Source organism: Nycticebus coucang, chromosome 12 (genome assembly GCF_027406575.1).
Source record: "Nycticebus coucang isolate mNycCou1 chromosome 12, mNycCou1.pri, whole genome shotgun sequence".
NCBI lineage: Eukaryota > Metazoa > Chordata > Mammalia > Primates > Lorisidae > Nycticebus > Nycticebus coucang.
In genome coordinates, this window is record NC_069791.1 from 108,705,809 (window position 1) to 108,732,066 (window position 26,258).

Consider the following 26,258-nt stretch of genomic DNA (forward strand, 5'->3'; position numbering starts at 1 on the left):
GGAGGAGGGAGATCTTTGGAGAGATGAAGGAGGATGGAGAGCTTTGGAGGGAAGAGGGAGATCTTTGGAGGGAGGATGGAAAGCTTTGGAGGAAGGGGAAGCTTTGGAGGGATGAGGGAGGATGGAGAGCTTTGGAGGAAAGAAGAGAGCTTTGGAGGGAAGAGGGGAGCTTTGGAGGGAGGAGAACTTTGGAGAGAGGGGGCGCTTTGGAGGGAGGGGAAGCTTTGGAGGGAAGGGGAGCTTTGGAGGAAGGGGGAGCTTTGGAGGAAGGGGGAGCTTTGGAGGGAGGAGGAGCTTTGGAGGGAGGGGGAGCTTTGGAGGGAGGGGAAGCTTTGGAGGGAAGGGGAGCTTTGGAGGAAGGGGGAGGTTTGGAGGAAGGGGGAGCTTTGGAGGGACGGGGAGCTTTGGAGGGGGGAAGCTTTGGAGGGAGGGGGAGCTTTGGAGGGAAGGGGAGCTTTGGAGGAAGGGGGAGGTTTGGAGGAAGGGGGAGCTTTGGAGGGACAGGGAGCTTTGGAGGGGGAAGCTTTGGAGGGAGGGGGAGCTTTGGAGGGAGGGGGAGCTTTGTAAGGAAGAGGACCTTTGGAGGAAGGGGAAGCTTTGGAGGGAGGGGGGAGTTTTGGGGGGGCTCAGCACTCACCACCACCCCTGGCAGGGCCTGGGAAGGCAGTGAAGAGCGCGCCCTACGTAGGGAGCACCGTGACAGGTCCTTAGTCTTGTGCAGCCACTCTCCGTGTCGGTGGTACGTGGTGGGACACTGGCCCAGGACATCCACCTAACAGGCAGGTGGGGGACAGGTCAGTCCCCTGCCCACCCTACCCTCAGCCCCCTCTTGGCTCTATACCTCACCTCATCGAGGGTCTCAGGGCTGCGGACACTCGGGTGGCCCTGCAGGAGGCTCAGCACTGCACGCTTCACATTCAGCATCCAGCGCGGCTCTGTATGGTGGGGACACAGGCGCACCACACGGCCAGAATGCAGGGTAAAGCGGAGTGGGCTACGGCCCAGGGTGGCCCTACAAAGCAGTGGACAGCAGTGAGGCAGAGCCTCGGCATCCCAGGCCACCTGTTCATTGCCAGAGGCCACAGCATCCCTGCCCTCCTGCAGGTCAGCCCCCAGGGTACCCCCACTTCCCTGCAAATAGCCTGACTCCCTTCCTCAGGTAAGGTCTGGGGCAGCCAGCTCTGCTCAAAGCTGTCCTCAACCTTGTCACCACTGGGATAAAAAGTACATGTCTACAAAATACTAGAAGGCTACGCTTCCAAGAACCTCCTACACTCCAAAGCTCACTTGAGCCCAGAGACAGAGAGGAGCCACCCCAGGACATCCACATGTTCATTATCTTGACTCCAAGGCGCTTGAAAAGCAGGAAATGCAGGGAGAGGCTTTCTCTGATTCCCCCCTCATCTGTCTACAGACAACTACCCCAAAAAGAACAACATTGTCATCAGTCCCTTACTGGGAGTGTCATCAACCTGGGGAGAGTAACTCTAGTTATAAGAGAGGACACTAGAGGTTGACACCACACCCAAACTTCGTCCCAAACTAGTTCTCCCAACTGTTCTTCCAAGGGCTTAGGAATTCACTGTTCTCCAACTTGTTTGCCTCCCTCCTCCTGCATCCCCATAAACACAGAGTATAACCCCCCAATCTCAGTGCTTTGGGGTCTTCCCTCTCATCCCTATGCTGCCCTGAGCTCACAGTAAGTCTGCACACCTTTCCTCCTGTCTGTTTATTTCACGGTCCCAGCTATTGAACCAGAGGAGTGGAGAGTAAGTCTCTTCACTCCCTACAGATCCCCTCCCCACACTCCAGATGAGGAAACTGAGGCTAAGAGCAGTTCTGTGACTTGCTCAGGGTCACAGCTGGAACGTGAACCCAGGCAGACTGGCCCCAGTGACATAGGCCTCAGAAACCCTGAGAATGTCATTGTTGAGACACAGAATGATGTCCCCAACTGCCAAGTCCCCAACCCCACTAGCTAACAAGGCAGAACAGTAGGGGACAAAAGTGCCCCCACTTCTACCTCCTGGGGGGGGTCACTGTCCCTTCCCTCTTCAACTCCACCAGAAGTCTAGGGGTCTTCTTAAGGAGGTCCCCTGGGTCTCAAGCCTTGATGGGAGAAATGCTAATGGTGTGCGCCTCTCCCAGAACAGCACATGTCAGTCTGGCCTCAAGGACCTGACAGCCCCTGGCCTGGTGACTTAGCATTTCTGATGGAGCTAGGGGACAATAGTCCCCTTGGAGAAGCCCTCCCCGTGCCTTTCAGCAGGTCCGTCTGCCCCTCTGCAGTATTTCCCATTCTGTTACCCCCAGACAAAGGCTTTATTTTTAACAAATACATTTGCAATAAAAAAGGAAGAGGAATCTTCAGTGAAGGAGGTATCCTCAGGCTGGCGGCTGCTCTGAGCTTTGAGGCCACCGAGGCCACCCTCGGAGAGGCGTGGGAAACAAGTCCGAGGGAGAATTCCAGGCTTGTCTGGGTCACAAAAGGGGGCTTAGCTTGGGATGGGAGAGGACCCAGGTCTCCTCTGTCTCAGCAGCATGGGGGAGGGGAGAAGGCTGGCCTCAGTGGGCCTCACAGGGCCTCACAGCCCGGTTGGTCAGAGTCTCCAGAATGTGCTCAGGGATGACGTACAAGGGGTAAGTGGCAGACAGAAGTCTGGACAAGCTGGAAGTGATAGGCAGGGGAACGTGGTAAGAGGGGGTCACCTCAGGCTTTCGTGAGCCACCTACAGCTCCCACCCACATCATGACAGCTCCAAATGGCCTCTGTTGGTGATACAGGCTGGATGCCTGACGAGCTAACACACAGAGATGGAGTCTTCTTCAAACGTCAGTCCAAGGAGGCATCTCTCTCACTCAACTGGGGTCTCCCAATCTAAGCTGGTGCACTCGGAGCCTGCCGGCCATCACAAGAGAACCCAGGGCTTACCCCATGCTGTCCTCAGTGGGGCCCGGCCCTAAGGCCAGGCAGCCATCTTACCTCAAACTCTCAGAATCTGCCCAGTCCTCCACCTTGGACCCAAGGATGGGTGTCACCTGGAAGTCTTGGAGCTAAAACAGAAAGCACCAATTTGGTGATGTCTCCTGTGATGTCCCAGGACCATGCCAGCACCCCCACCCACAAAGCAGTTCTAGGGCCTATGCTGGGGTCAAGGCAGAGAGGGCAGGCCTAGCTCCTGGGTGCTGGCTGCCAAATGTCTCCAGGGTAATGGAAACACCCAGGTACCTACTGCTCCCCACTAAATGTCTGGAAAGTTCTCATTCTGCCCAAAAAGACTCTGAAGCTTGGTTGAGAGATTCATATGACTACACAGCACCAACAAAATGTTTAATTGTAAAGCAAAGAGAAAAAGGAAGGCTTTGCCCATGATGAATAAAAGAGCTGATGACCCAGTCACCACAGCTGTGTGCATTTAGTGCAAAAGATGGACTTCCTAAAAAGGGAAAATAACATCCCTAAAACCTGCCTCCCTGACACAACTGATTTTTACCTTTTTATTTAGTAGTCTTCATTTTTATTGCAGTTTTAGATTCATAACAAAATTGAGCCAAAGGCATAGAGATTCCCATATGCCCCCTGCCCCTCCAACACACACACAAATTCCCCCACTAGCGTCACCTCCAGAGTGGTACACCAGCTACAGCCCACAGGCACAGTCACCCCACGTCCACAGTGGACAGCAGGTGCCCTCCTGGGGCTGCGCATTCTATAGATCGGTACAACGCACAGAGACCTGCAGCCACTGCTCCAGCACCATACAGAGCATTTCATGGTCCTGTGATTTCACTTTTCCAGTGACTCATCATCATTCATCCTACCTAAAACCCAATTCCTCTACTTCCTTCAAATCACCTCCCCTCCTCCTGTCACCCAGGCTTAAAGTCCTGTGGTGAAATACAGTGCCGCTTAGTGTTAACATGGTTTCCTGGACAATGTTCAGGAAACATTGTGGTGAAAAAGTCCTGGACAATGTTCCTCAGCACTGTGCCTGATGTCGAATCCTTTGCTTAAAAGCCATCCATTATAACTATGTCCCCTATGTCCAAAATGTTAAATAGAAGGCCAGGCACAGTAGCTCACACTTGTAATCCCAGCACTCTGGGAGGCTGAGGCGGGTATATTGCTTGAGCTCAGGAGTTCAAGACAAGCCTGAGCAAGAGCAAAACCCTATCTCTACAAAAAAAACAGAAAAACTAGCTGGGCTTAGTGGACACCTGTAGTCTCAGCTACTCAGGAGGCTGAGGTAGGAGGATTGTTTGAGCCCAAGAGTTTGAGGCTGCTGTGAGCCATAATGATGCCATGGCACTCTACCCAGGGGTCATAGAGTAAGACTCTGTCTCAAAAATAAATAAACAAATAATAGCTACTTGAGAGGCTGAGACAAGAGAATTGCTTAAGCCTAAGAGTTGGAAGTCGCTGTGAGCTGTGACACCATAGCACTCTACCCAGGGTGACAGCTTGAGACTCTGTCTCAAAAAATAAATAAATAAACAAACAAATAATAAAATGAAAGATGTTTTTTAAATCTTTCATTAGACTATGTGCTTAAAAGTGGTTAAGACAGTAAATTTTGTGTTATGTGTTCCTTACCACAATTAAAAATAAAAACTAAAGTTTAAAAGGAATAAAATTTTGATACATGCCACCACATGGATTAACTTGAAAAGAAGCCAGACAGGAAAGGTCACATATTGCGTGACCCCACTTATGTGAGATCCGAAAACAGGCAAATTCATAGAGACAGAAAGTAGAACAGAAGTTGCCAGAGGCTGCGAGAAGGGCAGGAGCAGGAAGTTCCCGTGTCATGGGGACAGAGCTTCGGTCTAGGATGCTGAAAACACTCTGGAGAAGGGTGGCGGCATTGGTGGCGATGGCACAACCATGTGAGGGTCCTGAATGCCCCTGAATTGCACACTTAAAATGCTCACAGTGATAAATTTTATGTATATTTTGCTACAGTAAAAAATAAATAAAAAGAAGCTAGACACAAAGGGGAACATCCACTATAATCCCGTTAAAGAGAAGTTCAGAGACAGGTGACACTGACGTATGGTGATGGGAATTGAGAAGCTGATTTCTTTTCTTCCCCTAACTTCTGGGGGAAGTGACCAGGAGGAAGTATGAGGGAGGTTCTGGGGTTAACTTCATTTCTTGCTCTAATGATTGACATACAGGGCTTTTCTGTGTGTGAAAAGTAATTCTTCTGAATATTTTTGATGTTTACGCTATTTACGCTAAAATATATTTCATTGATCAGCCTCCACGGGTGTCATAAAATTTTCCTTTTCACCCCAAATCTTTGAAATAAGTCAGTTCTTTATCTCCTTGCCAACTTTTGATAAATTGGAAATTTGGGGGACTGTGGCTTCCCCTTGACCCTTCCTTCTGTCAACATGATCTCCCAGATGCCCAAAGACACTCACCCATAAGGCCATCTGGCATGGGCCAACCACATCAAGGACAGCCAAGCCTTGGAGGCCGAGGCCGCTCCCCTCCACCAGTGATCCCTGCAGGCTGGTGCTGGTATTGGTGGAAAAGCGGTAGATGTATCTGCTGCCCACAGGGAGCTGGGGCCCAGCTGACCCTAGAAGGCAGACCGAGAGAACAATGTCGCCTGGACCGTCTGCCACCCTCCAGGACCCCAACACCACCTGCACCGTTCAGGCCTCTCCATCTGGGCCCTGAGCTGCCTGCTCCCAATTTGGGGAATGCTGGGTACCTGCCTATACCCAGGGTGAAAAAGAAAAGAAAGGTAATAACGGTAAGTGCTCAATAAATGTTAGCCATGTTGTCACCGACTAGGCCCTCTTCTAAGAGCTGCTACACAGCAAGGGTTCTGAGTTTTTTCCTGTGTATTTTCAAGAGGTTTAGCAGCATCCCTGGCCTCTACCCATTCGATGCCAGTGACACAGCCCCATTGTGACAACCAAACATGTCTCTAGACATGTTTGCAAAATGTCCCCTGGGGTGGTAGACAATCACGCAGACTGAGAACCATTGCTCTTCATTTTATGAACTCGTTTAAGCCTCTTAACCAACTGTGGGTGCGTACTCTTTATTTTCTCCATTTTACAAAGGAGGGGTGATTGAGACTCAGAGAGGTTAACTAAATTACCCAAGGTCACACAGCTGGGATTCAAATCTTGGCAATCTGATTACTGCCTTGACAACATCACCTGGCAGTAGAGGGCTAGTCTCCTGATCTCCACAGCAGATAAACCTGGGAAGCTGGCCAGCTCTGGGGTGAGGAGTAGTTGCTCTGGGGAAGAGTTGTTTTAGGGAACACAGAGGCCTGTAATTCTCTAACCAACTCTCTGTTTATGCCAGGGGATTGATTGTGAAACCCAGTAATGATGCCTCACCCTTCCCCAGGCCTATGACTGAATTAACATGTTTATGTCAATTCCCTTGAGACAGAACCACATTTTCCCAAGATGCTCTCAATTTCCAAAGAATTTGCCCCCAAGGATCTGTCATCTACTCTGCCCCAAGATGAAAAATGGCCTCATCTGCCGAAGACTTTTATTCCACCTGGGGAGCACAAAGTGTGAGGAGAAAGCCCCAGGCCTTGGGGGCGAGCTGGCCTGAGGCAGTCCACCGAGCTGGCTAGGCCTTGGGGCAAGCTGGCCTAACAGTCCACCCTGGGCTTACCTTCTTCTCTGCCTCTGCAGGGGGCCTTCACAGAACTCACCTTATTCCTCACAACTGCTCTTTTGTGAATCCTCACAACTGCTCCTTTGTGAAGTGGCCAAGGCCCTCTGAGGCCGTCCCTATGGCATGCCGGGAGTTATCCCCTCAAACCACCCTGCCCAGCCCTGTCTTGGCTCAGGCTCCCCGTCACAACAGGTATAATAAGGGACACAATAAGGTGTCTGGAGAGAGGACTCACTCACCTGTGCATGCAGTCATGCAGGAGGCCGCCTGCCCCGCCTTCACATCTGGAATTTCTGAAATCACAAATCAGATAGAACCAGGCCAAGGCCAGAAGAGACGTGGAAGAGCCCCACCCTATGGCCACTGACCTGCTCATGGAGGGGGTCGTGGGGCTAAGGAGACAAGAAGAGCTAATGCCCCTCTCCTTTCTGTCGTAGGGCTGAAAGGGATCTCCCTTTGCCCAGAAATGCGCTTCCCGTCTTGGACACTGGTACCACAATCTCCCAATTGCTCAGGCTGGTAACTTGGCAGTCATCCCGCTCCACAGCCCTCATCGCCACCCTGAGTCTACCACACCAGCAAGTGCCGCCAATTCCATTGACACATGCAGGTCTCCCCTCCCTGTCTCTACCCCACAGCTGTCACCTAGATGAAGCCACATCTTCTCTTGTCTGGATAGCTGCATAGTCTATTTCCCCTATGTCCACCCAGCAGCCAGAGTCATCTTTTAAAAGCATAAATCAGAACACATCACTCACTTGCTTAACTGCTCCTAAGATTTCCACCCCAATTCCCTACACCACCACTTGCACTCGTGACAAAATCCTGCCCAGGCAAGCTGGTCTCTGCCTGCCCCTCTGGCTACATCCCACTCCTCTCTTGTCCTCCAGCCATGCCAGTGGCTCCTCTCCAGGTCAAGGCCTTACACACACTATTCCCTCTGGCCTCAACACTGTTCCTCCTGCCCTCTACATCCCAGGACACTTTAGGTCTCAGCACGAACATCCCTCCCCAGAAAGGCCCACCCTGACCACCCTGTTCAGGGTAGGGCCCCATCTATCCATCTCTATCTTAACACCTCATTCTCTCCATAAGCCTTTGCATAATTTGTAAATTATTTAATTACTTTGTTGTTGTATTTAACATGGTATCCCCCAGCTCCTGGAAAAGAACCTAGTCCACCCTAGAGATTGGAAAGATTGGATGAAGGAAGATGATTGATGGTCATGTAGCACGTTTATAAGGCACACAGGCCAGGTGCTATTATTTATGTATTTAACTCATTCCCGCTCCCTGACAATCCCATGAAGTGCCATTATTACTCCCATTTTACAGACAAAGACTGAGTTCTGAAGAGTCTGCCCGGGGGCACACAGCTAGTTAGTAGTCCAGTCAGGATTTGTACCAGGCACCCTGGCTCCAGCGTCCACAGCTGCGCCCAGTGCACTGGCATGAATGAGTCGGAGACTGAGCAAATGAATGGACCAATGGAGGGAGGACCGACAAAGCAAGGCCAAGAGGCTGCAGCAGTCAACCGTGGTGGCTGGCACCGTTCCCTGCACCTTCCTTTCTCCTGCCATCTAAGCAGTAAGGGACAACCACAGCATGAACAGGCGGGCCAGGAGGCCCTTAGCCTTCTACCTCAGGCTACTCTCCCCCCTCCCCCAGCCTCCCCACCCCCACCTCCTAGCCAGCCTCGTCTGTCCTTCTGCCAGCCACCTTGCCTGGATCTTCCTGGTGCCATCCAGGCACTCCTGTGCCTTAGCCAGGCGTCCACCTGCAACTATTTTCATGCAATGGATTTTCAATAATTAATACCATTGACATGCTCAAACCACCACCTCAACCTTTCTTTCCTTCCTTCCTTCCTTCCTTCCTTCCTTCCTTTCTCAACCTTTTTTCAACTTTCTTTCTTTCTTTCTCAACTTTCCACCACCTCATTCTTACACACACTGCCCCATTTAATCCCTTTAAAAGCAAATGTTTTCCCCAAAGGGGAAAGAGAATGGAGAGAGTGCATTTTATACCTTTTTGTTTAGACCCTTTGAAACAATAGCACATGGTAAAGTGTGTAGTATTTGGCAGGATTTTTTTTTGCCACTGAATATTTTGGTTTATCTAACAAAAACTCTGCATTAAAGTAGAATATCAATGGATAAAACCCCATGTTTTAATTTAACCCCATGGATCTCCCTTCCAGCTTTCCTCCCACTCTTTGATAACTTGGACCAGGCACCAAACTAAACATGTTTATGCACAATCATTAAACTCTCAGTCGTGCACAGACTCACTCTGTTTGCTCCACCCACAATCTCTGCACATGTGCTTTACCACCCAGCTATATAGCAGAGTAGCTAAGGCCCCTAGCCTCGATCCTCCATGACCTCCAGGAACGAGTTGTGTTCCAAGAGCATTCTGCTTGGGTTAAGTCTCTGCCCCCTGCTATTTCTCAAGCACTCAGAAAACATAATTTTTTTACAAGGCGCCAAGAAGAAAAACTCATCTCCACTCGGCACCCGTAGCATAGTGGTTATGGTGCCGGCCACATAGACTGAGGCTGGCAGGTTTGAACCCAGCCCGGGCCAGCTAAGCAACAATGACAGCTGAACAAAAAAATAGCCGGGCATTGTAGCAGGCACCTGTAGTCCAAGCTACTCGGGAGGCTGAGGCAAGAGGATCACTTAAGCCCAAGACTTTGAAGTTGCTGTGAGCTATGACGCTACAGTACTCTACAGACAGTAACAAAGTGAGACTCAGTTTCAAAAAAAAAGAAAAGAAAAGAATTAATTTTACTTGCTTTTTTTGTTTGCTTTTTTTTAAACATGACTACTAGAAAAACTGAAATTGCATTTGGCTCACATTGTATTTTTAGTTGATAGCATTGTCCGAGACCCTCCTGCAATGAATAGAAAAGCAAATGTTCATTCACAGCACCACCCTGCACTGGGAAGCTGCCTCGTATTTCCCACACCCAGCTCCTAACACCGAGGCCAGTAAACATCCTTGCACACTCGCCCAGCCAGCCCAGAAGACAGCGCTTCCTCTCTCGGGATTTGAGATCTGGGCTGTGCAACCCCAAAACCCCGCCTTGGCTCGGTTTCCAGAGGATGTTAGTGGAGACACGAGAGAGATGAGGCTCCCCCTGTCCCCAGGAAAAGCAAAACAAAGGTACCAGCAGAGGCAGGCAAATAGCATCTGCCACAAAGGACTGGCTGGCCTGGCCACCTCCCAGCCCACCTGGACAGAATGCAGCACCCTACTTACTCTCCAAAGTCACCACAGCCAGCGTCCAGAGCAGGACCAGGCCAAGGCCCCCCCTGGGCAGCGGCATCACCGCCTGGCCAGCCTGAGGGAGCCCCATGCCACCAGCCTCACACTCCAGAGCAGCTCAGTGTGGCCCTGCAAGGAACCTTCTTCCCAAAGAGGAGGACTCAGCTTCAAGCCTCTCCCAGCAGAGGGGGAATCAGAGAAGGAGAGGACGGGGCTTCCAGGGTAGAGACCCAGCCAACCAGAAGCTTCCAATAAAGTTATCAGCAACCCTCCTCCCCCAGGGAGGAAGGAGAGGGCTTCTGACCAATGAGGGGGAAAAAGCCCTTTTGTGCCTTGTAAAAAAAGAAGAAAGAAAGAAAGCAGTTTGCCTCTTTGAGCCTTGTAAATGGAAGTTTCAGAGCAGAAAGAACATAGTCTGGTTCAATTTTTTGCTATTTGCAGTATAACATATATAACATAAAATCGACCATTTTAACCCTTTAGAAGTACACAGTTCACTGGCACTGCATGCACACATGATCTTGGACAACCATCACCATCGTCAGGTACTGCGGTTTGATGTTTCAGGGCTGGCGAAGCAAACTGGAGGCTGACTCTGTCGGGCCTTTGGAGACGGCCCTCAGCCCGCAGTGGAGGCCTCCCCAGCAGGCAAGGAAAGGAATTTGAGAGGCCAGGAGTCTGTTTATGCCAGCTCTTGCTCTGTCTTCCCAGATCCCACCGCCATTTCTCTCACCTCTACCTACACCTTTCGGTTTTTAAACCGCCAGGTGGCTGGGCTCCCAGACCGTGACCTCTTTACCTGCAGGTTCTGTGGACCAGCCCTCCTCATCTGTACCTCCTTCCCACAATAAATATGCTTTCCATAAATCACCTTATTAAGATATTATTTATAGCATACAATTCTCCTATATCAATGGTTTTCAGTATTTTCAGGGAGGTGTACAATCACCAACACAACCAACTTTAGAACATTTTCTTTTCTTTTTTTTGGTAGAGACAGAGTCTCACTGTACCGCCCTCGGGTAGAGTGCCGTGGCGTCACACGGCTCACAGCAACCTCTAACTCTTGGGCTTACACAATTCTCTTGCCTCAGACTCCCGAGCAGCTGGGACTACAGGCGCCCGCCACAACGCCCAGCTATTTTTTTTTTTGTTGTTGTTGTTGTTGCAGTTTGGCCGGGGCTGGGTTTGAACCCGCCACCCTCGGCATATGGGGCTGGCGCTCTACTCACTGAGCCACAGGCGCCACCCAACTTTAGAACATTTTCATTGCCACAAAAGGAAACCCCAAACCCAGTAAATAGTCACTCCCCTTACCCCCACCCTGGGCCACCACTGACCCACTTTCTGACCTTAAGAATTTGCCTATTCTATATTATGCAGCCTTAAAGAAAGATGGAGACTTTACCTCTTTCATGTTTACATGGATGGAGCTGGAACATATTCTTCTTAGTAAAGTATCTCAAGAACGGAAGAAAAAGTATCCAATATACTCAGTCCTACTATGAAACTAATTTATGGCTTTCATATGAAAGCTATAACCCAGTTATAACCTAAGAATATGGGGAAGGGGGAGAGAGAGGGGAAGGAGGGAGGAGGATGGGGCAGGGAGGGTGATTGGTGGGATTACACCTGCGGTGCATTTTACAAGGGTACATGCGAAACTTAGTAATGTAGAATATAAATGTCTTAACACAATAATTAAGAAAATGCCAGGAAGGCTATGTTAACCAGTGTGATGAAAATATGTCAAATGGTCTATAAAACCAGTGTATGGTGCCCCATGATCACATTAATGTACACAGCTATGATTAAATAAAAAAAAAAAAATTTGCCTATTCTAGCCAGGCAAGGTGGCTCACGCCTATAATTCTAGCAATTTGGGAGGCTGAGGCAGGTGGATCACTTGAGCTCAGGAGTTCAAGACCAGCCTGAGCTAAAATGAGACCCCATCTCTAAAAACTAGCTGGGATGGCTTAGCGCCCATAGCTCAGCAGTCATGGCACTGGCCACATACACCTGGTGGGTTCGAATATGGCCCAGGCCTGCCAAACAATAATGACAACTACAACAAAAAAAAGTCGGGTGTTGTAGTAGGCACCTATAAGTCCCAGCTACTTGGGAGGCTGAGGCAAGAGGATCCTTGAGCCTAAGAGTTTGAGGTTGCTGTGAGGTATAACGCCATGCCACTCTACCTAGGGCAACAGAGTGAAACTCTGTCTCAAAAAAGAGACATTCTGGACATTTCATATAAATGGAAGCATTCAGTATGTGCCCTTTTGAGCCTGGCTCCCTTCATTCAACACAATGTTTTCAAAGTCCATCCATGTTGTAGCACATATCTGCAACTCGCTCCTTTCTACAGAGAACAATATTGCAGTGAATGGATAGACCTCATTTTGTGTATCCATTTATCTGTTGATGGACAGTTAAATGTACTTTAAATAGAACTTTCTTTGAGTCAAATAACACATGGTTGACTGGCTGACACATCATATTTTCTGAAAACAATCATACATGCTTTTAGACTTGGCTCATATTTCAAAACCAATAATTCCGCCTCAGTTCAAACATGTTCAAAGGAGAACTCAGGAGCTCCAATCCACAAGGCTGAAGATCTAGCAGACCTTTCAGCTCACGGCTGCCAAGGGAAGCTATGAGGAATTCCAGGGTGGCCATCCAAAGCTATGAGAAAAAACTACATCCCAGGGTGCCGACCTATAGCAGCTGGTATCTCAGTGAGGAAACAAGAGGCTCACTCAGAAGATTTTCAACACACAAAGGACAGCCCTCCTTCAGAGAAGGGAACAGTTATTGTACCAGGGAATCACTAGAGGCAGTTTTTGAAGGAGAGATTTCCTTGGTACTTCATAGATAACACTACTAATAATAACAATAATAATAATAATAATGTTAAGAAACTGTATCCAACCTTGAGCAAAGCTCTCCTTGTATATTAGTCAATCGACTTCCCCCGAAAAAACCCTGCAAGGGTGGAATTCACCTCATCCCATCCTACGGAAAAGGAAATAGAGACAGAGAGAGGTTAAGTCAGTCGCCCAGAGACACGCAGCTCATTCAGATTCTAACCCAATCAGGCTCCAGAATCCAACTATTTAAACTCCAGCAGCTTTGCTCAATGGGTCCCACACAGGTAGAGCTCCCCTCATTAACATCCCCTCTGCCCAGAGTGATACCTGTGTTACAGTCATTGAATCTTCATTGACACATCATGATCACCCCAAGTCTACATTAGGGTTCCCCCTTGGTGTTACACATTCTATGGTTTTCGAAAATGCATAATGGATGACACATATCCCCTATTACACTACCACTCGGAGCAGTTCTCTGCCCTAAAAAAAACCTTTTATCTGCACAGTTGTCTCTCCCTCCTCCCGCCCCTGGCAACCACGAATGGTTTTACTGTCTCTATAGTTTTGCCTTTTCCAAAATGTCACAGAGTTGGAATCATACTAGATGTAGCCTTTTCAGACTGCAGAATCTTTAAAGCTGGGGAAACTGTGAAGGCCGCATATGCCCCGGCACAGAGACAAACTCACCAGCAGGGGGCGCAGCGCGCTCTTCCTGCCAGAGCGCGAGATTTCACTTAAGGCTTTGGCCTCTAAGAACGCTGCTGCCGAGTCTCCTACCTTTGCGATGCAGAAGATCACAGGGTCAAAGCTGCTTCCTGCTGATTATTAGTTAGGCTGGGAAAGCCAGGGGGAGAGGGGACAGCTCATCTCTTATTTGTTTGACCTTAGAACAGTTACTTAACGTCTTTGAATCTGTTTGCTCGTTGGCAGAATAAAGGGGCTGGAAATCTCTGGTGAAGTGTCTCCCAGCTCCATATTGTGTCCAAGTGGAGAATGGAGGAGCCAAAAAAGGGACCCAGCACACAGGAGTTATCACTGAAAAATAGCATCGCATATAGTTAGGGAGAAAGATTATTCAGAAACAGTCTGAGGGTGGCAGCTCCCAGCTGTAAGCCAGGCACTTTGGGAGGTGGGGGTGTGAGGATCGGTTGAGGCCAAGAGTGTAAGATCATCCTGGGAAACAGAGTGAGACTCCATCGCTACAAAAAAAATTTTTTCATTAGCCAGGCATGATGCCCGTAGTCCTAGCTACTTGGGAAGCTAAGGGAGGAGGATTACTTGAGCCTAGGGATTTGGGGTTACAATGAGCTATGACTAGGCCACAGTGCTCCAGCCTGGGTGACAGAGCAAGATCATGTCTCCAAAAAAAAAAAAAAAATTATGGACAAAGTATACAAGAGCATGTTCACAGAAGAGGACACAAAAAGGACACATAAATAGATTATCATCATACTAAGAGGCTCAGCCTCAGGCATAAAAGAAATGCAAATTAAAGATGCCAACTATGTTTCTGTAAAAGTTGAACAACACACACCTACGATGTGACCCAGCTACTCCACTCTGAGATACTTAGCCAAGAAGAGAAAGCACCTGACCACACTGCCTCATGAATATTCACAGCAGCTGTGTTTGAAATAGCTCAAAACTGGAATGAACCCAAATGTCCACTGACAGGTGGATGGATAAATAAATTGAGGCACATCCCTATGATGGAATACTATTCAGCAATAAAGGACAGACCCGGTACACACAGCAACATGGATGAACCTCAAAACAGTTCTGGGTGCAAGAAGCCAGGAGTGGGGGAAAAGCATTCTATATGACCCCGTTTACATAAAATTCTAGAAAATACAAGGTAATCTATACTGACAAAGAATAGATCAGTGGTAGATCACCAGCTGCCTAGGGAGGTTTGAAAAGGCAGGGTTGCAATGAGGAAAGTGGGGATAGTTTCATGGATATAAACATATGTCAAAATTTATCAGATTCTATAATTTAAGTATGTACAGTTTGTTGAATATCAATTGTACTCCAATAAAATTGGTTTTCAAAAACAACTATGCAATGTCCTGTTCATCTACCAGTTAATAAAGGTAAAACATTGTGATAAAACAGGATTTTGGCTGACTATAGAGAAATAAGCTTTTATTATACACACACTATGCGGTGGCAGAAATTAGCACAACTTTTTTTTTGAGACAGAGTCTTAGTCCATCACCCTCAGTGGAGTGCTGTAGCATCACAGCTCACAACAACCTCAAATTGTTGGACTCAAGAAATCCTCTTGCCTCAGCCTCCTGAGTAGCTGGGACTACAGGCACCCACCCCAAGGCCCAGTTATTTTTTTTTAGAGACAGGGTCTCGCTCTTGCTCAGGTTGATCTTGAACTCGTGAGCTCAGGAGATCCACCCATCTCGACCTCCCAGAGTGCTAGGATTACAGGTGTGAGCCACCGTGCCCAGTTAGAAATTAGCACAACTTTTTTGTGTGTGTGTGATTTTTTTGGCCAGGGCTGGGTTTGAACCCGCCACCTCCAGCATATGGGACCAGCGCCCTACTCCTTGAGCCACAGGCGCCACCCGAAATTAGCACAACTTTTAAGGAGGAAATCTAGCAACTGCTGTAATTTAATGTGCACTTACTTTTGACCTCCTTCTAGATAACATACAACTTTTAGAAATTTACCTAGATTAGTTTTTATTTATTATTTATTTATTTATTTTAAATTTATTTTATTTAATAACACATTACCACAATACATAAGCAAGTGTCCTTTTAAGCTGCTAAATTTAGCAACTTCAAACAACATACATTTATTATGCTAAAGTGCCATACATCGAGGCTTAGTTGAGGACCCTGCTTAGAGTCTGGTAAAGCCAACATTAAACCCTTGGCAGGGATCTGGGAATGAATACACTTCCAAGCTAGTTCAAGCTGTTGGCTGAATTCAGTTCCTTGTGGTCATAGGACTGAGGTGCCTGTTTCCCGCTGAGCAGTAGCCTCTGTTCCTAGAGGCTGCCTGCATTCTTTCTCATTATTTCCACGTGCCCAACTCCAGCAACTAGGAGTTGAGTCTCCTTTGTGTTTTAAATATCTCCTATCTCTTCTTTCTGCCTCCAAGCAGACCAGAGGAGTTCTCTGCTTTTAAGAACTCCATCTCTACTAAAAATAGAAAAAATTAGCCATGCCTGGTGACAGGCACCTGTAGTCCCAGCTACTCGGGAGGCTGAGGCAAGAGGATCGCTTGAGCCCAAGAGTTTGAGGGTGCTGTGAACTATGATGACTCCACAGCACTCTATCTAGGGTGATGGAGAAAGACTCTATCGCCAAAATTTAATTTAAAAAAAAAAAGCTCTGAAATAAATCGGGTGTATTCATTTCCTGTGACTGCTATAGTAAATTACCACAAACTTAGTGACTGAACACAACACACGCTAGTCTCTAACGTTCTGGAGGTCAGAAGCCTGACCCAGATCTCGTGGGCTAAATCCCAGGGGTTGGGGGGCCTGGCTTCTTCTGAAGGCTCTGAGGACAGATTGGTTCCCCTGCACTCCCCATTCTCTCTCTGGAGGCAGCCCCTCCTGCCCTTCCAGCCCCCCCCACCCTCCACCCCGGTCTTAAAGTGCATCACTGTGACCTCTGCTTGACCATCATGTCATCTCCTCTCACCCTCCTGCATCCCTCTTTTAGGGACCCTTGTGGACGCAGGGGACCCATCTGTAAAGTCTGAGATAATCTCCACTTCTCCAGGTACTTGAGATAATCACATCTGCACCATCCCCTTTGCCACATACTATAACATTCACAGGTTCTGGGGATTGGAATGTGAAAGTATTATATTTGGGGAACTATTACTCTGTCTACCTTATGGGGCCCACCCAGACAATCTGGGATAATCTATTTTAAGATCCATAAACTTGTGGCTCACGCCTATAATCCTAGCACTCTGGGAGCCCGAGGCAGGTGGATTGCCTGAGCTCACGAGGTCGAGAGCAGCCTGAGCAAGATGGAGACCCCTCCCCTCCACCCATCTCTAAAAATAGCTGGGCATCCTGACGGGCGCCTGTAGTCCCAGCTACTTGGGAGGCTGAGGCAAGAGAATCACTTGAGCCTAAGAGTTTGAGGTTAACATGAGCTATGATGCCGCGGTACTCTACCGAGGGTGACAAAGTAAGACAAAAAAAAAAAAAAAATCCGGGCGGTGCCTGTCGCTCAAAGGAGTAGGGCGCGGGCCCCATATACTGGAAGTGGCAGGTTCAAACCCAGGCCTGGCCAAAAACTGCAAAAAAAAAAAAAAAAAAAATCCATAACCTTAATCTTATTCATAAGGTCCCTTTTGGCCTTGTCGTAATGTATTCTCAGGTTCCAGGGATTTGGGTGTGGACATCTTTACGGGCCATTCTATGACATTATCCTATAATTGTACACATCCAAAGCAATTCATCCACAAGACTGTTCACAACATCACTGCCTGTAGCAGCCCGAGACTGCAGACCACCTTGTGTCCTTCAACATCAGGACTGCTGGTGGCTTAAAGGGAGCGTTCATCCTCAGGATGGAGTAGAAGAGAAAAAAAGCATCAGCTCCATGACATGTTGTTAAATAGAAAAAGCAAGATGCATTTTTTATTTCACTGTTTTATGTTAAAAGAGAGAAAAGAGAAAACACGTGTATTTTTCTTGTGAAGTATGGAACTCTCTAGAAGGATCCCCCATGAACTGGTCACAGGCTTCTTTGGGGAAAAAAAAGGGTTAAGAAAAGAGGTGTGTGTCTCAACGCCTGTAGCTCAAGCAGCTAAGGCACCAGCCACATACACCAGAGCTGGTGAGTTCGAATCCAGCCTGGGCCTGCCAAACAACAATGACGGCTGCAACCAAAAAATAGCCAGGTGTTGTGGCAGGCGCCTGTAGTCCCACCTACTCGGGAGGTTGAGGCAAGAGAATCGCTTAAGCCCAAGAATTGGAGGTTGCTGTGAGCTATGACACCACAGCACTCTTACCCAGGGTGACAGCTTGAGGCTCTGTCTCAAAAAAAAAAAAGAAAGAAAGAAAAGAGGTGTGAGGGCCAAGTCCATTTTCATTTGTACCATCTGAATTTTGTTCCAGGATACATAATGCTTATTCAAAAATAAATTGTTTTTAAAAAGGCCAAGAAGCCTGGGTGAAATATTGGTGACTGATGGAGAATGAAGACTCGGGGCTATCAGGGTGGGGAAGGAAACCGCGTGGACACTTTACAGGTGGGAGGCAGAGTGCTCTGCCTTTGGAGTGTGTGAAACTCTGGGAAACAGGCTGTATAATATTTTCAAGGGCAAAGACCACCTTCCTTCTTGTATCTCTCCCTCAAGACACCTTCATGCTGTGGCCACATGGCAGAAGGGAAGCACATTGTCCTTGTCCCAGAAATTCTGCTCGGAGAAATTAATCGTGCAGCGGAGGTACTAAGGAAACACGTGGTGACTGTTAGGCCAACAGAAAACCTATCAGGAACCAACTCATACAGGGCCAAGGCACCAGCAGGGTGTGGAAATCAAAGAGATACAAATGCAGTTGCAAAATCCAAGAGCAAGGATCATCGTTGTGTTAATTTCAAGCAAAATATTCTGGAAACAAAGTTAAAATTCTCGTTGCTCCCCATAAATGCATCAATATACGAAGTTATGATTTAATAAAAAATAATTTTAAAAAAATTCTCGTTGCTGTCATGTAGACAGCATGTGACTGACGTTCTCCTGGAGTCATTCTTTTTCTTTCAAGCAAAAGAAGAACCCAGATGGCCCTACAGGCCCTTTGAAATCATCCATCAGGCTAGCTCAGGCCTCTTCCCCTGAGATAAAGGATCCAACCACTTGGACCACATGCCATGAAGCATCAGAGACCCCTCGCAGGGGAGCTGCGTGGGCTCCATGGAGCTAGATGAGCCTGAGAGAGCAATAGAGCAGCCAGGATTTCAGGGCAAGGGGGGAGCCCAGATTTGCCTATCTACTCCTCCCACCCCCTTGGTCATCACTGTCTGAGCCTCAAAAACTAGAAGAGACACGCCCAGCACAGGGCAGATGGAAGAGCAGAAGCAAGACAGGACCCCAGCACGGTGCCTCCCAGCCCCACACCCATAAGTGAAACACCTGTTACCAGCAGGTGGTCTACCTGCAGCCCTGCCTTCTGAGTCCGAACGTTGCTCCCTCAGCATCTGGAAGTGAAGTTTTCTGCTAAGGCTTCTCCACTTTCTCCTAAGCTGAAGCTCCAGCACCCACCATCTCCTAAGTCTGCTTCCCTTCCCCTCTCCTGCCAGCAGAGGCCTCCAGGGCTGGTCTTTACTGGGTACTACTGCATTGCAGAGTTAACCTTGCCAAACTCCCAGGAAGTGACTTTCAGGCCCTTGGAATGTCCGACCTGATAAGAATGTCAGTGTCTTTGTTTACCTGGGGCCCTAGGCTCTGTGCTAACAATGTGATTTATGGCAGCCACTTGGTCCACGTGGTGTCAGCATGATCTCTGGAGGGGCCAGAGGCAAAGGCCAGCCATGCAGGCAGAGGGCGGTGACCAACTGCCAGCTGGACACCAGGGCTCTGGCAAGCTTCCTTGGTTGGCAATACTCTGCATCCGTTGCCACACACTGTTGCCAGGTGGCAGAGGACGGAGCTATGAGTGCAAAAGTACTGGGTCCTGTGTCAGAGTGGGGAAGAGTAACTTCCAGGCTCTCACTCCTTCCCCCCATAAGGAGACCTCAGCAGAGGCTCCTGAAGGAGAATCCTGCCCAAAGTTCAGATAAGGAGATTCAGGAATGAAAGCAGCAGGCCTAGAAATCCAGACACGCAAAGGCTGTCAGGAAGGCATCCAGCATTGTTAACAATAGTGTGCACATTTCCTGGCTAGATACTTTGTGGACAGTCCTTGCACGTATGCAAATATAAAAGCAGAGCCCTTGACTGCAGCTCCCTCCAGGGACTGCAATGCCCCGGTCACACTCCAAGTGCAGTGGGAGCAGGGTGGCCCCTTGGAGGCCTGCCAGTTAAAGCCTTTGCAATTGCCTATAATCAGGCCTGGAAAAAAAATCACATGTAGACTTTTAACCAGGGGCCAGACCCCTCAGCTGTGTCATGTAGGGCCTGCTGGGACACGGCAGTGCATTGCTCTGAGCTGGCCCAGGAGTGGGGTGTCAACAGAGTGGGCGTGCCCGGGGCAGCTCCAATTCTGTCCTGGCATACTCATTGATAACCACCTTTTCATAGCCCGTACTTCTTACCTAGACTTACCACAATAATATGTATTTTTTAAAAGACAGTCTTACACTGTTGCCCAGACTAGAGTGCCATGGCATCAGCCTAGCTCACAGCAACCTGAAATTCCTGGGTTCAAGGGACCCTCCTGCCTCAGCCTCCTGAATAGCTGGGACTAACAGGTGCCCAACACACCTCCTGGCTAATTTTTCTATTTTGGGTAGACACAGAGTCTTATTCTTGCTCATGCTGGTCTTCAATTCCTGAGCTCAAGGGATCCTCCCATCTTGGTCTCCCAGAGTGCTAGAATTACCAGCATGAGCCACTGCACCTGGCCAATAATAATTTTTTAAAAATATATAGAAGAAACCTGTTCAAATCATTTTACTGACAAATGGCACACAGGTTTTTTTTCTATTTGAACAGACAATACAATACGTAGAAATTATAGAATCAGGAACTTTTTCAAGATAAAGTAACCATCGACAGATGAATGGATAAACAAAATGGGGTCTATCCCGGCAATGGCGTCCTGGCTGACCGTCATGGCTTCATGCTACAGCACAGGTGCATCTTGAAAGCATTACAGCAAGTGGAAGAAGCCAGATCCCCCCCTCCCAAAAAAACACAAACCTCACATGCTGTATTTACATGAAATGTCCAGAACGGGCAAATCTAAAGATAGGAAATAGGATAGCAGTTGCCTGGGGCGGGTTTGGGAGGCAACAACTCAAGGGTATGGGGTTTCTTCTTGAGGTGATAGAAATGTTCCAAGTCTGATCATAGTGGTGGTTGCATGGCTCTGTGAATATACTAAAATACTACTGAATTGTGTACTTTAAATGGGTGAATTATGTGGCTGTGAAAGACACCTCAACAAAGCTATTACCAAAAAACCCAAGAAGTTCTTACCCAGAAGCCCCCTGTGAATGGCCGTGGATAGACGAGCATTTACGGTGGAGTCTGGAAGCTTCTCCCTGCAGTAAGAGGCCTGCCTCTGCCTGCACCTGTCCCCTAATTTTTTAGCTACCCAGAAATCCACGAGCCACCTCACCTGGGCCTCAACTCTGAAATCAACCCTTATTTCCACGTCCACCAGACACAAACACACCTGTCCAGAGTTCCATTCATTCCAGCCATTGGGTTCCTCACAATAACAAACAACCCTCACATGAGGACTGTAACACCTGTCCCAGTCACATACTCGTTCCTGCTTCACAGGGAATGGGCCCCGTGAACCAGAGTCTCTGATGGCATCCTTGGCTCAGGCAGGGAGGGAGGCAGCCCCCACAACCCACTGTTGGAAGGAAGGGGTGGGGTGGCTTTCAAATGACCTGCAGAGGCGGCCCCTGGCTCCATCCTCACACAGAGCCACGCGTGCTGCTATGGACGCCCACACCTGCCAGCAGATGGTGGGAAGGGGACACAAGTAGGTAGGTGGTTCTTGCAAAATCGAGTCTCACCTGCTTGGCTTGTTCTGCTCTAGCTCATCAAAGCTGAACACTGCCCAGTCCTGAGACTTGCCCATAGGTAGCAAGCCTGTGTCTCAAGGGGTTTCCTAGTTCACCGACAAGCTTGCCCCTGAACGGCCAAGAGAGCGAGACTGGGCATGTTCCAGTATGTTCTGGAGTGTTCCAGAATGTTCTGGCATGTTCCAGAGTCTCCCCTGGAACCTGCCCACTTCCTGACACAGTCATTTAGAGCCAGATGAATCAGCCTGCCTCTTTCTAGAAAAGAAAGGAAATTAGCTAGGGAGGTTTAAATGACTTGACCCAGTCACACAGCAGGTTACAAGTGGCTCAGTCATGTTTCTTGATAAATTAACTGTTTTCTTTTTCTTCCCAAATTTAATAAGCATGTACTGAACACTTACTCTATCCTAGCACTGTACTTATTCCAAAGATGTTCATTCTAAGGTCCCATCCTCAAATTGTACCCTTTGCTTTCTGAATAATATTTCATTAGATGTTATGTTCTTATTACACCTGCTAATAGTTATGACCTCGTTTAAATACCCATTCCGATCTACACTGCATTCACAATTCATGCATTCCCCATTTTACCAATTGTCACATTAAATGATACAGATCAGCATGTTTTATTGAAGTGAAACTCACCCCACAAATTGAACAATTTTAAAATGAATGATTCAGTGGCGATTAGTACATTCACTGGGTTGTGCAACCACCACCTCTATCCAATCGCAAAACATTTCCATCACCCCTAAAGGAGACCCCATTCTCCCCTCCCAGCCCCCGACACCCACCACCCTGTTTTCTGTCTGTGAGGGTAACCTACTCTGCTGGCCCCATGTACACAGACTCACACACTGTGTGACCTTCTCTGTCTGGTGCTTTCACTTGACATGTTTTCAGGATTCATACACCTTGTGACATGTGTCACTGCCATATTATTTTTATGGAAATTGGTACATTTGAGCCGCATTTCATAGTTGGGTTGGGTAAGTGAGGGAAACCCCATTCTCAAACATGGGGAATGTTTTCTTCAACCCATGCACATAGTTGGTTGGGTAAGTGAGGGAAACCCCATTCTCAAACATGGGGAATGTTTTCTTCAACCCATGCACATTGACAGTTCTCATGGGGGCAATTTTGTCCCCGCTTAGGGACATTTAGCAATGTCTGGGGCCATTTTTTATTGTCACAACTCAGGAATGCTACTAGCTTCTAGTGGACATAGGCCAAGGATGCTGCTGGACGTTTTACAACACACACTCTTGGCCTCCTCAACAGGGAACAATCCGGCCCCAGAGTAAGGCTGAGAGCCCCAACTTCAGTTCCTACCCTCTGGCTTCTACCTTAGGCCTCATGGAAAAGCGTTTCTCAAACAGGCCTGTCCTTAGGAGCCACCTGAGCTGACTCTTTCTCTTCTCTCTCTCTTCTCCCCTATTTCTTCCCTTCCTTTTCTTCCTTCTTTCTTTTCTATTTCCTTCTTTCCTTCTCCTCTTTCTTTCTTTCATAAGAGATAGGGTCTCACTAGTTACCCAGGCTGGAGCACAGTAGCCCTTCACTGGCATGACCATAGCTCACAGCAGCCTCGAACTCCTGGGCTCAAGCAATCCTCCTGCCTCAGCCTCGCAAGTAGCGGGGACTATAAGCACATGCTGTGATGCCCTGCCATTTCTTAAAAGTGCATGTTCCTGGGCCCCCTCCCAGGCCTTCTGAATCAGAATCTCCATGTATGAGGCCCAAGAATCTGTATTTTAACAAGCTTAAGGTGAATTTCAGGACCAAAAGGAGTCACTCTGAGATGAATTGCTCAGCAGCCCCTTGTGTGTCACACTTGTCCAACTTCATTTGTAAAATGGTGGTGTTTTTCCTTTCTATCTGGAAGAGTTCTTGGCAGTTTTGGTGAAGACAATATTTGAGAAAGTGTTTATATGCAAGATTACCCATGCCTTGGCGCCTTTAGCTCATTGGCTAGGGAACCAGCCACATACACCAGAGCTGGCAGGTTCTAATCCAGCCCAGGCCTGCCAAACAACAATGACAAATACAACCAAAAATGGCGGGCACGTATAGTCCCAGCTACTCGGGAGGCTGAGGCAAGAGAATCGCTTAAGCCCAAGAGTTGGAGTTTGCTGTGAGCTGTGACACCACAGCACTCTACTCAGGGCGACAACTTGAGACTCTGTCTCAAAAAAAAAAAGATTACCTTATCATAATGTGCAAAGCAGTCCTAAAATGATGACGTTCTTATTTAGATTCCCCCAAGAGCCTGTCTCCCCTCCTTGCTGCTGTCTGTGTCCTGGGAACGTGTTACATATCAGCAGCACTTAACCAACAAACCTCCGTGCTATGGACTAGGTGACATTGTTGACACAGCCTTGTATACTAATGCCAACCACCAGACCAGGGCCTGAGACCTGGGGTCATACTGGAACTTAGCACTTCCCTGGGCCCCCTCCTCCATAAAAAAATAAATTAGAAAGTGTATTTTCTGAGTGGGTTGGTATAAAAAGAAATACAGGGTGCCCTAAAGTTCATGTGCAATTTAAAATAGACAACTATTCATTATCATTATAGTCCGGCCTTTTTCTTTCTGATTAAAAATATAATAAAAATTAAAGCCTTTCCATCAGCCCCATGCAAAGCTGTTCCCCAGAGAATGAGCCAGACCTGATACGCGTACCTGGTGGCTTCCCGAGAGATTATGATCTGCCTGATGTGGGGTGCGGCCTGAGCAGGGAGGTCTTAAATGCTCCCACAGGGCCTAGAGTCTTTCCCAACTGGATTCACCCACCTGCAGCCTAACATGGTCACTGCTGACAGTGACGGTGTGATCCACTCCGTGCTGGAGAACACAGGAAGGAGCACTCATCTGTGCTCTGCCATGTAGTCCCTGAGGTCATTGAGGTGACAGTCATTTATCTTCCCTGGGACAGGGTTAGCCTGTAAGTCCTTGGAGGACTCCGAAGCTGGGGACCAAAGGGTTCCAGAAGAGCAGAGCTCAGGCCCTTCTTCCTGTGCACACACCTAGAGACACACAGGGGACACAGACATACACGGGGCTAAACACTCACAGACAGCTACAGAGACACCCGAGCCCACCTCACACACACACCCCGCAGACACCGAGACCTCCCCAACAGACACGCACGCCACACAGACACCTCCGGCTGCTGCCAACCACGTTCATCCTTGCACCGCTGAAGCCAGGAAGAGACAGCAGGTTCACAGCAGGGAAAGAGTTTATTCTGCACGGAGCTAAGTGAGGAGACAGGAGAATTTTCTCAACTCCGCCTCCCTGAGAACTGGGGAGACAGGGCTTTTAAAGACAGTTTGTTGGACAAAGGATTGGGCAATCAGGATCTGCTAATTGGCTGGGTTTGGGACAGAACCATCAGTCCCTCGGTGTGGCCCCCAAACACCTGAAAGACGCTCGGGGCAGAGCTGACATTTTCTCCTGACCACGGGCAGGTGCCCAGAGCCACATCCCACTGGAATCCACCTACTTCCTGATGAAAGTTCTCTTCCTGTTTATCAACAGGAAATCAGGACACAGTGAGCCAACAATTGTTTCCAAGAGGCTGCCATTCATTGAAAAACTATGGAAGAAATCCAGGGATTCCACCCAAAGAAGGAGAAACAGCACAATTTTTGTGTTGTTTTTTTGAGGCAGAGTTCGACTCTGTCACCCTGGGTGGAGCGCCAGAGCATCAGCCTACCTCACAGCAACCTCAAACTCCTGGGCTCAAGCAATCCTCCTGCCTCAGCCTCCCAGTAGCTGAGATTACAGATGCCTGCTACAATACCCAGCTAATTTTTCTATTTTTAGTAGAGATGGGATCTTGCTCTTGCTCAGGCTGGTCTTAAACTTCTGAGTTCAAGTAATCCACCTGCATCGGCCTCCCAGAGTGCTGGGATTACAGGAGTGAGCCTCCAAACCCGGCCAGAAACGGCAAGTTAATGACACAGCAACACACAACAGCAATGAACTTTCCTAATGAAGCTTCAGATGTGTCTGACTCTCAGACCTAAATGCCATCTCCTAACCAGGACAAAACATCAGAATGACATGATTCGAGTGGAGGAGGTGCCCATCACGATGACACCCTGGTTTCCTCCCTTGCCCCACCCCAGTTTGTAATGTTAGGTTTACTCATGTGACGTCTCCTTCTCTCCCCACCATTAGTTTCACAAAGGAGGGGACAGTGTCTGTCCCTTCACTGTTGTAAGCTAAGTTACAAATGAAGTTGGACAAGGGTGACATACACAGGCATACACCTGAGGAGTTCCAGTACCTTCCCAGAGGTGCCATGCAGAGGTGCTAGAGGCAGCACCACCCCCCTGCATCCTTCAGGCTCAGCAAGCAGGTGCAGAGCAGCCATTGGTCAGCCATGGAGTTGAGGCAGGTCAACCCAGGTGTCCATCCTCCTGTTCCCCATCCAGCTCGGAATGGAAATGGCTCTCCCTTCAGAAGATGGCAAAGTTATCCAGGCCAGGGGGGTTCCAAATGGGAGGCTCTTGCTAGACACAGTTTTGCAATAAGGACAAATTTCTTTTTCTTTTCTCTTTTTTTTGAGACACAGTCTCATTATGTCACCCTGGATAGAGTGCTGTGGCATCACAGCTCACAGCAACCTCCAACTCTTGGCTCAAGCGATTCTCTTGCCTCAGCCTCCCTAGTATCTGGGACTACAGGTGCCCCCCACAATGCCCAGCTATTTCTGTTGTTGTCATTTGGCAGGCCCAGGCCGGGTTTGAACCTGTTGGCC

The 26,258-nt window shown here is 48.4% G+C and overlaps 1 protein-coding gene across 1 annotated transcript in view; it reads right to left on the reverse strand.

Annotated features, from left to right (window-relative positions):
* The window catches only part of LOC128562067 (uncharacterized), a 152,631-nt gene extending 145,419 nt beyond the window's left edge, over positions 1 to 7,212 (reverse strand). Inside the window, 6 exon segments of the mRNA XM_053556665.1 lie at positions 638 to 772; positions 847 to 1,012; positions 2,984 to 3,054; positions 5,428 to 5,588; positions 6,898 to 6,951; positions 7,119 to 7,212. Coding sequence (XP_053412640.1) covers positions 638 to 772; positions 847 to 1,012; positions 2,984 to 3,054; positions 5,428 to 5,588; positions 6,898 to 6,951; positions 7,119 to 7,212 — 681 coding nt within the window.
* Positions 7,213 to 26,258: the final 19,046 nt, after the last annotated feature.